The sequence below is a fragment of the Solanum dulcamara genome, chromosome 5, assembly GCF_947179165.1.
Source record: "Solanum dulcamara chromosome 5, daSolDulc1.2, whole genome shotgun sequence".
In the NCBI taxonomy this organism is placed as follows: Eukaryota; Viridiplantae; Streptophyta; class Magnoliopsida; order Solanales; family Solanaceae; genus Solanum; species Solanum dulcamara.
The window spans coordinates 78,952,038-78,966,925 of record NC_077241.1 but is presented as its reverse complement, the minus strand read 5'-3'; the positions used below and the strand labels follow the sequence as shown (position 1 = coordinate 78,966,925).

General features: G+C 33.0%; 1 protein-coding gene and 1 non-coding gene across 2 annotated transcripts; both read left to right on the top strand.

Annotated features, from left to right (window-relative positions):
* Positions 1-4,579: 4,579 nt before the first annotated feature.
* LOC129890160 (long chain acyl-CoA synthetase 4-like) lies at positions 4,580-14,730 on the top strand. The gene is made up of 19 exons (XM_055965710.1): positions 4,580-4,941; positions 6,799-6,862; positions 6,975-7,064; positions 7,456-7,512; positions 8,201-8,249; positions 8,462-8,538; positions 8,835-8,874; positions 8,965-9,059; positions 9,697-9,864; positions 9,958-10,068; positions 10,139-10,226; positions 10,935-11,001; positions 11,730-11,805; positions 11,902-12,019; positions 12,808-13,053; positions 13,384-13,523; positions 13,821-14,003; positions 14,138-14,257; positions 14,526-14,730. The coding sequence occupies exons 1-19, from the start codon at positions 4,790-4,792 to the stop codon at positions 14,559-14,561; spliced, it is 1,977 nt and encodes a 658-aa protein (XP_055821685.1). The 5' UTR covers positions 4,580-4,789; the 3' UTR covers positions 14,562-14,730.
* LOC129890861 (U1 spliceosomal RNA) lies at positions 14,356-14,511 on the top strand. Its single transcript, XR_008767057.1, has one exon. It is a non-coding gene; the product is annotated as a U1 spliceosomal RNA (small nuclear RNA).
* Positions 14,731-14,888: the final 158 nt, after the last annotated feature.

The following is a 14,888-nucleotide window of genomic DNA, read 5'->3' as shown; positions in this document are numbered from 1 at the left end:
TTTTTATTCTCCAAATCATTTTTCAATACGTAAGACTAAACGTCAACTTATATGAATATTGTGGCAAAATAGTCATATCAATTGTTGTCCTTAAAGAAACGTGCATAAGTCGAAAATGGATATACAAAAGTGAACGAAGGGAGTATTTTTGAACCAGTGTTAAATCACAACCAATAACAAAACAAATCTTGTTCGACATGCACATTATCTTCAGACTGTCAAAGGATCTGAGAAATTTATAACTTGCACTAACTTGCATTTATAATTTTTCAGAAAAAAAGGTAACAGTTGAGGCACTGCGTGCATTTTATTGTAAAAAATTATTGGGCAGGCCTAGTGATTGCTTTTTAAGGGAATTTTTAGATGTGACAAACCTTCTAAGCATAAGCATAATTACTTTATATGGTATAGTTTTTCTTATTACTTATAATGACAAATATAAATTTTGCTATTATACAAATGCTGTAGCGAATTATACAGTTGTTATACCCACGAATTATTTGTATACTGAAATATACAAACACTGGTATACATATGTATTTGTATATCTGGCAAGCGAGATTGAGAGAGAGGAGAGAGAGATCGAGAGATGGAGGAGAGAGGCGAATTGTATATGTATATTTGTCAAAAAATTGTATATATGTAACTGATATACATATGTATTTGTATATCGGCAAGCAAGATTGAGAGAGAGGAGGAGAGAGGCGTGCGAGATCGAGAGAGGGAGGAAATAGGCGAACGAGATCGAGAGAGGGAGGAGAAAGGCGAATTATATATGTATATCTGTCGAATTGTATATGTATATTTGTCAGAAAAATTGTATATTGATAACTAATAGCAACGAAGTTTGTCATACCGAGTAAATATGTTTGCTGTGAGCAGTAATTATTTTAAACTATACCATACCGCGTAATATAGTAGAAATATTTGTCATACCGCGTAATTTTTCCTTGCTTTTACTACTCAATTAATTGTTACCGATATGGATTGTGATGGGATAGTTCGAAATTTCTTCAGCTAAGAAATTTTAGATTCGAATCTTTGGAATGAATAAAAATCTTACTAGGAGTTTTGTCTCAAAAATAGACCCTACGACATGTAAATGTAAATTTAGTCAGTCTCTAATATTTGGACGCCGAGTAGGATACACTTTTTGCATAATCATGGCTTTTTAATATCTTTTTATACCATTATTAATTTATTAGATACAATATCTTTTTTTTACTTGGTCAAAGTGTTTTTATGATGATAAACCAAAAATTAAAGGGATCCCACGTGTGCACGATGTCTAATTAATATAAAATTATACATATAGTAATCTTGAATTTAAGACTTTTATTTGCTTGAGACTAAAGAGTTGATAGAGAGAGATATAATGCATTTATCTTAACTAAATGTTGTTAATTATTTTCGAGTTGATTATTTTACGGCTTAAATTATGCATATTCATCAAATTAACATGACATAATATTTCCATGTTTTCACGAAACAAATATCCTTACCATTTCTCTTAAGGAGTTTGGAAATGCCATTAATTAGTGTTTGAATATGTGATTTGACAATTTTCCAAAACAAATAATATGTATGACATTTTATAAGTGAATATACATAGAAATAAGAAAGAAACTTAAGTTAATTTTTTTTTTATATAAATATAGCATAAATTCACATCATTCAATTTATTTTTTTAAGTTCGATAATAAAATAACCTAAAAAACAAAGTTGTGATGATTTATGTTGAATCAAAACAAATAATATGTATCATCGGTTTGAACAAAGTCGAAGGCAGAAGTCAGGCTATGAAGTTAGTCAAATTTAATAGTTTTAGCTCAAATTATGTATTTATATCAAAAAATTCATTAAATATATATGCACATTAAAATTTAAAAAATCAGTCATTCTAAAAGCAAGAACTCAAAAAATTGAAATTCTAACTCCGACTCCGAATTTGAAGCATGATAATGATATATTTTGCATTGCTTATCATGATGTCCTTACTATCTAAGATATACCATAGCATTAAGAAGTCAACTAAAATACTTTTCCAATGTTTATGTTATAAGTATTTAATAATGATAGCAATTTTCTAGCCCCCCTACCCCCCTATCAAACGTAACATGGAGAAGTTGACCACGTCCATATTCTAGATGTGTGGGAGAATTAATTCATACTATTATTAATTTCTTTAATTTTATCATTTGACAAAAGTTGTGGTCCTCTATCTAGAAAAAAAATACGAGTATATAATTAATTCAATTTTTTTTTACGTTCTTCTGTTATATGATATTTAAGGTGAAAATTTATCGAAAATAACTTTTTTATCTTTATAAAATAAGGATAAAATTTGTCATACACACTATCTTCTTCAAATTTTATTTGTGAAATTTTATCGAAAATATTATTGTTGTAGAATTAACTAGGAGTATGAAAAACTTTAACTACCAAATAATCATGGAAGCCACTACTTATTTCAATTTTGTGTCATGACTCCTTGATCACTTAATTCTCATTTTAGAGGCATAAAATGTGTTTACTCATGGACCATTTTTCTGTAAGATGTACTATAAGTATATAACTTTTTTTTTTTAAAAACAAAAACATGTTTAGTATTTTGAAAGATAAAGTACAACTTTTCATATTTTTTCTATTTTAATTTACTTGACACATTTTTTCTTTTCTTTTGTTTAAACAGATGATACCTTTGAATTTACAAATAATTTAACTTTTATAAAATGTATAACATTGTAAAAATATTAATATGTAAAACAATATTATCTGACCTTTATGAAGAATATTAAATATGTATATTTTTATAACCCCTAAATTTTCTAAATAGGTACCAAAATTTATACCATAATTTAAGGAAATATTAGGCACGTTCAATAAAAAAGATGAATTTTTTTTTTTTGAATTTCTGATACAACACTTTCGTGATAATATATAACTAATAATTAGGTTAGCAATAATTGTATACATGCTATAATAACACATTATTAATTATAAAAACACATTATTAATTAAGAATCGATATTTAACCAAAATGTTAGGCTTTCCAAAGCCGTAGGAATTAGTTTGCAAAGATACGATCAACACAAAATCATTAACACAATCAATGTATAACTTATTTTTTTTTAGATTATCTTATTCTAATTTTATTCCTAGTTAATATGTACGGTAATACGGATTTATTTATCGTAACAATCTGATTATAAAATAATTACTTCCTCTGATCCATTTTAAGTGTTTTCCTATTCTTTTAAAAAATAGTTCAAAATAAGCATATTATTTTTTTCCTATTCAACTTATCTTGTATAATAAATTATGTGATTGACTTTTCGAAAAAACTTTCAACTATAAATACTCCAATGCACTCAAATAACCTTTTTAATTAATGTAAATTACTATTTATTTTTTTAAATGGGTGGTGCCATATTCTAAAAAACATTTAAAATTGTCCTAAGGGAGTACAATATTTATATCATACCGGAAAATCACAAAAGATCCGTGTTCATGTTCCAACACTATTTACGATTCAGATTAATTGTCACTTTTTTCCTTTCGTACAATTTTAAAAAATTATAAAATAAAAAATATTTTTTTACTAATTACTTCGTAACTCTTTTTAATGTAATTAATTTTATATTGTTTACTTTCGAAATCAATTAATTTTAAAAGAAAAATAGAAAAAAAAAATTAAAAATACATTGTCATTTTGAGACGACTATTTTTATTTTTTAGTAATGTTGATAACTAATATGAGACTGATGGACTATAATTAAAGAAAATACATTGGCATTTTGAAACGATTATTTTTAGGAATGTTGATAACTAATTGATAATGACTTTGCCAGGTTGTAGGGAGGCTCTACCCAACTCTTACCACAGGCTGTTTTCGACATATGTCTGAGTGAATCCGATTCTAAAAATAATTAACTTTAGGGTAGCATGGAACCCTTTCTCTAGCGGCCTCTTGGCTTCTTTTTTTACAATCAATCCTTAAATTAAAAGCAGCAAGATTGTAAGCTCTTTTTTACCAGCCTACAAAATATATTATTATTTTGAAATGATTATTTTTAGTAATGTTAATAATTAATATGAGACTGATGGAGTATAATTAAGAAAATATATTTTCATTTTTAGAGAACCATTTTTAGTAATATTGAGAACTAACATATATTTCATTTGCTTAATTTGTGATAAGCAAAGTTACTTAATATGTATCTTAATACGAGACAACAAATGTTCAATTAATAGTTGAATTACGAGTAAGTTAGTCAAAACACCACCGTTATAAAAAAAATGAAGCAAAGGAATCTGTTGGAAAAAATAAATAAAAATTCTGAAAAATAATAAAAATAATAAAAACAATAAAAACAATAAAAGCAAGAAAATTTAGGGTTCCTGGAACAGTGCAGCAAAAACACAGCTGCCTGTTTTAGCAATAAAAATAAAATAAAAATAAAAATACAAGTGGACCAAATTTTGCCATTGGTCAATAATCTCTGTTAAAAAATAAAAAAAATTGTCCTTTTCCTTTCCTACTTGGTCAAAAAAAGGCCAAAATTCAAGAAACTCCCTTCTTAGTCACAGAGAATATATACAATTCAGCTTACCTATCACGACGCAACTATTAACCACCCCAACCCCCACACCCCCAAACACCCATATAGTCCAATTTCCCCTTCACATAATCTCTGTGTATTTTGTTACAAATATATATACAAACATATATACACACATATTGACAATATTTGTGTGTTAGAAGGAAAAAGAAGAAGAGGGATCAAGAATGGGACCAGAAAAGTTCATCATTGAAGTTGAACCAGCAAGACCTGCTAAAGATGGAAGACCTTCAATGGGTCCTGTTTATAGAAGTCTTTTTGCTAAAGATGGATTTCCTCCACCTATTCCTGGACTTGATAGTTGCTGGGATATTTTCCGGTTAGACTAAAAAAGATTTGATTTTTATGTTAATTTGCTTTGCTATTATGTTGGGTTCTTGTTTGTTTTTTTGTTAATGTTTATGCAGTTGATTTTAGTGTTGTTTGTTGAATCTGAGTGTTTGTTTGGGTTGGAATTTGATAAAGGTGGAGTCTTTTTAGCTTTATGTATCTGATGAGTAGCATAGAGTTCCAAGATTTGATTTTTATTTCACTATTTGTGCAAAATATTTGATCTTGTTCTGTAGTTCTTTTTTTTTCCAGTTAATTTGATAAACTTGATTTTGATAAATAATTATTATTTTGCTGAATCTGATTGTTTGATTTGGCTATAAAGGGTTTACTCTGATTTTGTCTTGCACTCCCCCCCCCCCCCCCCCCCCCCCCCCCGCCTTTTTTTTCTTTTTGTAAGAAAAATTGATTGATGTAATTTTTTTTGAATCCAATTGTTTAATTTGGCTATAAAAGTTCTAGTGTTTTAGCTTTGTGTGTTTGATGAGTAGATTAAAGTTCCATTAAATGATTTTGACTTTTGGGTGTTTCTTTTTCTGCAAAATCTTCACTCTTACTACTTGATTCTGGTCAAAGGCCACACTTTTTGGCAATTATTATGCACATAAATGACAGGATTTCACTGTTCACGTTTACATGCATGTCACGAGTGCCTTTACCTTCAAGACATTGTACTACCTTGAGCCTTGAACATGAACATTGAAACTACATCTGTGTTTTCTTGAGTTGGAAGAGTCAATTGAGATATGCACTTAATTGATCTGAGGATCTTTCTTCAAATTTCCTAAAATCCTTTAAAGTGATTTTAATTACTAATTCAAATCTTTCTTCACAAAAATTCTTGATATTCTAGTGGAGAAGGGTGAGACATGGGTCATTTATCACCGAGTTTCTAATTGTGCGCCAGTTGACCCTTGGGGTGTTGAGAATATAGTTAAGTAAATTAAAGTGTGCTCTCTCTAACAACTAAGTTGATGATATAATTAAGTAAATTTAGGTGTGCTCTCTCTAACAGTTAATGCTTTTAGATGAGATGGTCACACTTTAGACCCAGCCAATTCTTGCTTCACCCGATGTTAGGTCCCCATCTTATATTGTTCACACTCTAGATGTCAGGACGTGCGGGGTTTTAGAGTTCCACATAGGTGGGTGGGAGGAAAATTTGTATCCTTATATGATCTTGGACAATCTCCCTCTTGAACTAGTTTTTGAGGTTGAGTTAGGCTCAAAGTCCATTTCTTTACCAAGATATCAGAGTCATGCCGTCCCAATCATTATATACCGATGTTGGGCACCATATTATATTGTCCACACTCTAGATGTCCAGTCCTGGGTGTGCGGGAGTGTTGAGTTCCACATCGTCTCACTTGGGGAGGTGAGGTCTCTTTGTATGCTGTTAGGAAATCTTCCATTCATGAGCTAACTTTTGGGGGTTGAGTTAGGCCGAAGGTCCATTTAATGTGGGGATTTCTCGGTTACAAAAACAATAATAAATCATAGCATAGTGTTCTGCTTTATTAAGAGTGATAATATCTATTAATAAATTGAGCATAATTCATTGGGAATATCAGTCTAAAATGGGCCTGTATGAAGCATAATGGATAGAAAAGTTTCATATAGTTTATCCCAACTAGTTTGGGATTGAGTATAGGTCTTTCTCCATTCGGTAAAGGCCTTCAAGCTTTACTGTGCTCCTGTATTCAGGATATACTTCATATACAAGCTTGCCCTTGGGCTGTACAAGCCTAAACTTTGATGCTTGTAGATACTTGCCAGTGTGAACAAATTATTATTCCATTATAATCTAATAGCACATCTTATAGACATTTTCTTCTCTATGTCACAGTTTGTCAGTGGAGAAATATCCTAACAATCGGATGCTTGGACACCGTGAGATTGTAGATGGAAAAGTACGTTGTTACCATGAGTAGTTTTTGCATAAGTTGTAACTCCTACCTCCAGAAAAGTTCTTTTTCCTCTAAATTGGCTTTAGCTGATTCATGTATTTGTTTTTATTTTCAGCCTGGAAAGTATGTGTGGATGTCTTACAAAGAAGTGTATGACATTGTGATTAAAGTAGGAAATTCCATCCGTAGCTGTGGTGTGGATAAGGTGAGTTCAGTATATATATTCTATGTGATATACTTTGCTAAAAGGTTGGTTGACAGCAAGAACAATGCCAACTATAAGTGCTTATAACTACTTTCCAGTGTTTGAGCTGTGTCATCAAATACTGCAGACGATGTTGCCTTCTTTGTGCTTGTCCAGCTATTCATTTGTTTCCTATTTCTATTAGGAGCAATGTAAAACTAGGTTCACTTTTAGGCGCTTCAGCTTATGACTGGATTTCAAACTCATGCTCCGATATTTTCTAATATTTTGTTATTTCTATCAACAAACTATATTTCACTTATTTTTTGAAGTTACTCATATTGCTTTCCCCTTGATTAATTGTACTTCCATCAATTGCCTCACTTTCTGTCAATTTGACTTCTGATGTTAGGGAGACAAATGTGGTATCTATGGTGCTAATTGTGCTGAGTGGATAATAAGCATGGAGGTTAGTTTTTCCTGGTCCTTCTATTTTTCATTTTCCTCCTTTTGTCTGTTGATGGCCTTCAAACAGAATTAAGGACTTCAGTTACTAATTTTTTGATTACTTTATTCATATAATTGTTTCCTAGCTGATGAAGAGGTACTTGGCCATGTACACAACTTTTAATATTAGATATATTGATCATAGTTTATCTTGGTATCTTCGGCACTTAGATTGTCTATCTTTTTTCCCCTCTTGTTGTGCTAATCTCTTTGTTGAATCATTAGCCTTACATTTCTTCGAGTTTAGTCAACTATATACATTTGTTTCGTATAGAACGCATAGTTGAGTATGACAGATAAGAAGAACTGCGATTAAAAAGAAAAAGGTTGTGTATTGTTGAACCTTCTTGAAAGCACTGTGTCGGGTTAGGAGGTCGGTTAGGACTCATATAGTAGAATGTGCCTTTATTTTCACCTCCAAATTAGGATATAGATAATAAGGACAGCATGTCATTGAACTACGAGATATGAAAGTAGTTGACCTTCTCACTGTACTTGTTTCCTAATCCACTTTGTATCTATATTTGTTTCATCCTTTTGTTGATCCTGTTTTCTGCTGTGTACCATATCACTCTTTGTTCCAGGATATTTTAGAAATTCGATTCTTCTCCTTAATTGTTGTTACCTCTGATAAGGACTTACCTATGCAGGCATGCAATGCTCATGGACTTTACTGTGTTCCTCTATATGACACCTTAGGTATGCATTCTCCTCATTTTCTTTTGTTTTCTTTTTCTTTTATAATTTATCATTCTTGGTGTTACATTTAAACAAGATATCATTTTCCGGCAATCTGATAGCCAGATGACTTATCACCCATTAATCGTGTCATGTGGCCTTCTATTTTATGTTTATCTGTTAAAGGAGAAGGAACCTCACACTATATAGTTTATCTTCTTTGTGTGCTTTAGGTGCTGGTGCAGTGGAATTTATCATTTCCCATGCTGAGGTTACAATTGCTTTTGTCGAAGAGAAAAAACTTCCTGAGGTATGCATATTCGAATTTAAACTTCTGATAGACGGCTGATATGGTATTCTGTGATCTCCGACTTCACATGCATGTTGATCCTCAAGCCGGATATGTCTTGTAGTCTTGAATATGCCATGTGGAAAGTTAGAATTAAAGAGTTGCCAAAAAAAGGAAAGAGACATTCTTTTTGAAACGGACTAGAAAGGGAAGTAAGACAAACAAATTGAAACTGGGGGAGTAATATTTTGGAGGCTGTGCCTTTTAACATATAGGGATGTGCTTTCTTACTAAAAAGTGTGTTTATCCCTTTTCAGCTTCTGAAAACTTTTCCAATTGCGTCGAAGTACTTGAAGAGTAAGTCAATTGTAAATTCAGTCCCTATTTCAAAGTGTGATACATGAAATGGTGGCATTAACAAACTTGTTTTCTGCTCGTTATCACCAGCTATTGTAAGTTTCGGGAAGGTCACTCCTCAACAGAAGGATGAGGTTGAAGAATTTGGGGTGGTTCTATACTCCTGGGATGAGTTTCTACAATTGGTAAGACTTGTCGTTTCTTCTATATATCTTATCTGATTTGTCTAGTGTTTTATTAGATGTTATCATAAGGGGTGTTATAATTTGGATGCCAAGGTTGTTTGTGGCTTTGAATATTAGACAACAAATGGGAATAGAGAATTTTGATTTCTTAAATCTAATTTATCTAGAGTTACGTGTTGACTTGAGTTTGATTCAGATTTTAATATTTTCATTTTTTTTGTAATAGTTGTTTATTGCTAATCTTCTCCAAATAACTTCTCTTTTTGAGCCAAGGGTCTATTGGAAACAACCCATCTACCCCACAAAGGTAGGGGTAAGGTATGCGTACATCTTACCCTCCCCAAACCCTACTTATGAGATTACACTGGGTATGTTGTTGTTGTGGTTGGTTTCTTAAATTTCGATTCCACCTTCAAATTCTTCTTTCCACCTTATCAAAAGGAAAAAGAACTTCTTTCCATTGTAATATTTGTTTTAGGGTTGTAGAATGCAGCCAGAGATATTATGAGAAATAGATATTTATCCACCCTTTTGAATAAGTTTGTAGTAATGACATTTACATGGAATGATCTGCTGAGAAGACAAATGCGGAACTGTTTATATGCCCTTTGAACTAAAGCTCAAACTCAATGTGCAGGGAAGTGAGAAACAGTTTGATCTTCCAGTGAAAAAGAAGGAAGACATTTGTACAATAATGTATACTAGTGGAACGACCGGAGACCCCAAAGGTGTCTTGATTTCAAATACTAGCATTGTTACTCTTATAGCTGGAGTAAAGTGTCTGCTTGAGAGTGTGAATGAGTCGGTAATGAATTATTTGCCCTTTATTTTCATGCCCGTTGACGTAAAGCGTAGCTACGGTATAGGCTTGATCATCTATAATCTTATTATGTTGTAGTTGACAGTGGACGATGTGTATCTTTCGTATCTTCCCCTGGCACATATCTTTGATCGAGTGATTGAAGAGTGTTTCATTAAGCATGGAGCCTCAATAGGATTTTGGCGAGGGGTAAGTTGTTCAGATCTTCAGCTAAATCATGGTAGAGCTTATACTTATGCATTCCTAATCATTTCCGCAGGATGTCAAGTTACTAACCGAAGATATTGGAGAGCTGAAACCAACTATCTTCTGTGCTGTACCTCGGGTACTAGACAGAATATATTCAGGTAATATCTTAGTGGTCCTGATACTTGTGCATCTGTCAAATCTTCTCTCCTGACCGCTTAGTTAGACTACCTAATCTGTGTTTTACTGGACAATCAATGCACTTTAAATTTAGATTAGACTTAGTTAATTATGGCTTTTTGCTGATTGATTTTTAACTATGATTGATGACAATGCCTTAATATGGTCAAAAAAGTTTTGCTCCTTTTGAATGGACATCAACTATTCACATTCTTATCAGTGTTGTCAAAGGTGAGCTAAGCCCTGAAGCGAGGTACAAAACATGTTAACTGTTAAGCGCTTTGCTTCACTTTATGGGCTCTTCAGTGTCGTCATCAAGGCTCTAAGACATACTTTTCCTTGCCAATGACTGCAATCCTGAAGATGTGACACTAAACAATTGATATTTCACAGTATCATTAATTTTTTTCAATTTCTTTATCTGTATATTTGTTATTCATGCTTATGATTATTAATCTTGGACTAAACATACATATTTATAGTTTTTCTCCATTTGCGCCTTTTTTCATTAAAGCCCACACTTGATTTGCAGTTTGTGCTTAAAGCCCGAAAGGCACTTAGAGACTTTTTGCGCTTTTTGGTTTTGATAAACTGATTCTTATCTTCTTGGTGTACCTTTGACTAAGTACTCTCTAAGTCTTGTTGAAATGCTGGATATGTTTTCAACTAGTTTGTTTAAACATTTTCAGGTTTGCAACATAAAATTACTTCTGGTGGTCTGCTCAAAAGCACCTTGTTCAATCTTGCCTATGCTTAGTAAGTGATGTTCCATGTCAAATGAAGTAGTATATGGCAACTTATTTTGGAATTCAAGGATCCATAAGCTAACTATTAACTCTTTCTTCTCAGAAAATAAATAAATTAAAAAGCTATCTTTTGACTTTCTAACTAAGCTTCTCGACTGTGTGGTCATATGCTGACTTTTTAACCCAGCAAATAGGCATTTCTCAATTCTTACCAAGGGATTTATGCTTCTAATTGCCACTCCATTTGTTATCAACGTACTCTTTGTTTTGGTCCCTCGGTAAAACATGGCATCTTTCTCTAAACTGAATTTTTTTTAATATTAATGTACTATTTTTTCTACATAATCAGCTAGAACAAATGAGTAATGACTATTTTATATTTATATTAAAAATTATATTAATATAAACTAAAACTAGTTTCTATTATTTCAAATCTGGTGAGGATCATCTACTAGACTTCCTCTATTTTTTGAGAGTTTAAATACCAAACTCAGTATAATAACTCAAATATTTCACTTCCTCAGAAAGCCAACCCAAGCTTGTTAACATGGGATGGAGGAATTAATACTCTGTTGGAAAACTTGCTTTTAGTCTTGAATTTTAACTGAATTTTTTCCCATGCTTTGGGTTACCGTGTATTGGAGAACTTCGGTTGTGATTTTTGTTTAGCATAAAATTAAATCTTAGTTGGAACTGTTTTTAGTGGAGTCTGTTACCTAAATGTTTGGAATTCTACAGCAAACACCACAATTTGAAGAAGGGACAAAGCCACTTTGAAGCTTCTCCGCTTTCTGACAAAGTCGTTTTCAGTAAGGTATTGCAAATGCCCTTGGAGTAGCTAGCAAATCCATTTTTACAGCTCTTTCCATCTTACCTGTTTGTCTGTAACTCATGTTGTTCTGTTGCTTAGGTAAAAGAAGGGTTAGGAGGCAAAGTACGCCTTATATTGTCTGGAGCAGCGCCCCTTGCATCTCATGTGGAAGCTTTTTTGCGAGTTGTGGGATGTTGTCACGTTCTTCAAGGATATGGTATCCCATTTTTTGGCTTCATCTGAAAAATTCAGTGGTCTTGATCTGCTTATAGTTCTTTTTCTCCGACCCTAGGAACTCAAGATTGTAAATATCCAATAACAACATAGTTAGTGCAATCCCACAAGTGGAGTCTGGGGAGCTTCGGATGTACGTAGAACTTACCCCTACATTTATGGGGTAGAGAGGCTCTTTCCGATAAACCCTCATCTCAAAAGAAAAGAAGAATTCAAAGCAAGATTATAAGAAAATAAGACAAAAAAAACAAAACAATACAAAGTAAATAGAGCAACAGATGGTAGAACAATGAAAAACTATGTGATTCCTAAATAATATTACGAATTGGAGAAAAGGAGAGGAGGCTAGCCCCCTGCCTCTCCCTTTGAAGTGCGACAACACTTGGCTACTCAAGTCTCACTAACCTTCTACCTAATCCTCGACCTCCATTCCTTCCTAACTAGGGTCATGTTCTCCTCAGTAAGATAGTAAATATCCATTTACCTATAATTATCATATTATACTAACACTTCATTCATGTTCCCTCCAAATGTTGTCTTTCAAGATATTATGAGTTTAGCCGAAATATGAACGAAGAAATTGTTGGTTATTAGCTTCTATCTCAAATAAAGATGGTAGAATGTAAAAGAATCTCTTTATAAAATTGATTGATGGGAACATCTCGTAAATCTTCACTAATGATCTTCAACAATGAAATAATTGTAAGACCTTGTCTTCTAGTTACTCTATATTTACTCTACAATGAATCTTTCTTTTCGACTCTTATATAGGTTTGACTGAAACATGTGCTGGTACATTTGTGTCACTACCAAACCACTATGATATGCTTGGTACGGTTGGTCCTCCCGTGCCGAATGTGGATGTGTGCCTGGAGTCCGTCCCTGAAATGTCATATGATGCTCTGTCAAGCACGCCACGTGGAGAAGTTTGTGTGAGGGGGGACACTCTTTTTTCAGGTTATTTCAAGCGCGAGGACCTAACAAAAGAAGTCATGATTGATGGGTGGTTCCACACAGGTTTGTTTTTTCTAGTTGAAGTTGAACTGAGAAATCTCTACTTACCAGATACTCCTTCTGTTTCAATTTGTTTTTCTTACTTTCCTTTTTAGTCAGATTAAAAAAGAATGCCTCTTTACTTTTTGGCAACCCCTGAATTCTAACTTTCCACGTGGCACGTTTAAGACTAGGGTATTTTGGTACATTCTACATATCTTTAGTTTTGGATCACAAGATTCAAAAGTTTTCTTTATTTTCTTAAACTTTGTGCCAAGCTAAAACCAGCCAAACAAATTGAAATGGAGGGAGTAGAATTTAAATGTACCATGTTTCTAACAAATCTTTGTTCAGGCGATGTTGGCGAGTGGCAACCTAATGGTAGCTTGAAAATAATTGACCGCAAGAAGAACATTTTCAAGCTATCACAAGGTGAATATGTTGCTGTTGAAAATTTGGAGAATATCTATGGCAATAATCCTGTTATTGACTCGGTATGTATCTACTTTTGATATCCTGGCCCTATATTTTCCTTGGTATCTTCTACGAGTTCATTTGTGCAATTTCTGCTTTCTACGTGAACAAGGTGGAGCAATTTTCATCTACTTTATCTTTCGTGAATGGTCTAGCTTGACCGAAAATATATGCTTTTACAAAGTAGACTGCATCTAGCCTTAATTTGCAAATTACTGATGTTTCCGGTATTAGAAACTCTGATAACTAGTTACATATAGTCTTATTCGTGTTAGAAATGAAAGATGACTAAGTTCTTTTTTTTACCTCGACTCCAGATATGGATATACGGAAACAGTTTTGAGTCTTTCCTTGTTGCTGTTATTAACCCAAACCAACGAGTAATTGAACAATGGGCCGAACATAATAGCGTATCTGGGGATTTTGATTCCCTATGTGAAAATTCAAAAGTGAAAGAGTACATAGTTGGAGAGCTCGCAAAAACTGGAAAAGAAAAGAAGGTTAGTTCTCCTCGTTGTTGTTGCTGCTTTATCCATAGTGCAATATAGTGTACGTTTTATAGTGTTTGAGAATGCGCATGAAAAAAGAAGCTGCATATCCTTTTGAGATATAAACGCGATCAACTTTTTTGCAGCTGAAGGGCTTTGAGTTCATAAAAGCAATACACCTTGATCCTCAGCCATTTGACATGGAACGAGACCTTCTAACTCCGACATTCAAGAAGAAAAGACCCCAGTTGCTCAAATACTACAAGGTAATTTCTCTTTTAACCTGCTGGTGAATGTTGGTGAGCAATCATTTTGTCAAATAGCTTCCATTTCTTTTTCGCCATACTCTTAATTTTGCTAGAATATACCTATTTGGATGTGGTCAATGGGCAATCAAGGTCCATGGCCTAGGTTCGTGACCTCCATTGCACTCGGGAGGAGTGCTAGCCTAAGGTCGGCCCAAGTGGTCGAGCCTACATAATAATTCGTGTTTGTTTACATGTTCTTGGCTGATTTTAACTTACCATTGTGCAGGACGTGATTGATAACATGTACAAAGGTACCAAATGAACCTAACAGCTGAAGTTACCTGTCCCCTTCTTTTAAACATTCAATCTTTCAACCTTAATTTATCTTTTTGTTTTTGTTTTTTGTTTGTTTTTGCACTGTATATTATATGAAAGATGATGTTTTTATCAATTTGTGTTCGACTGTAGTACAAGTGAATTTGTTTATTTGATGTTCAGTATTATTTATATATCTCTAAAGTGACAATGGCTTAAAAAGGAAAAAAAAAACTTTTTTTTTTCTCGAAAACTTCAACACCTCATATTACTACATCAACAAACTACATAGTCCAAGAGATACCTTGCTTCGAGAGCTTTTCTTTTGAGCTAG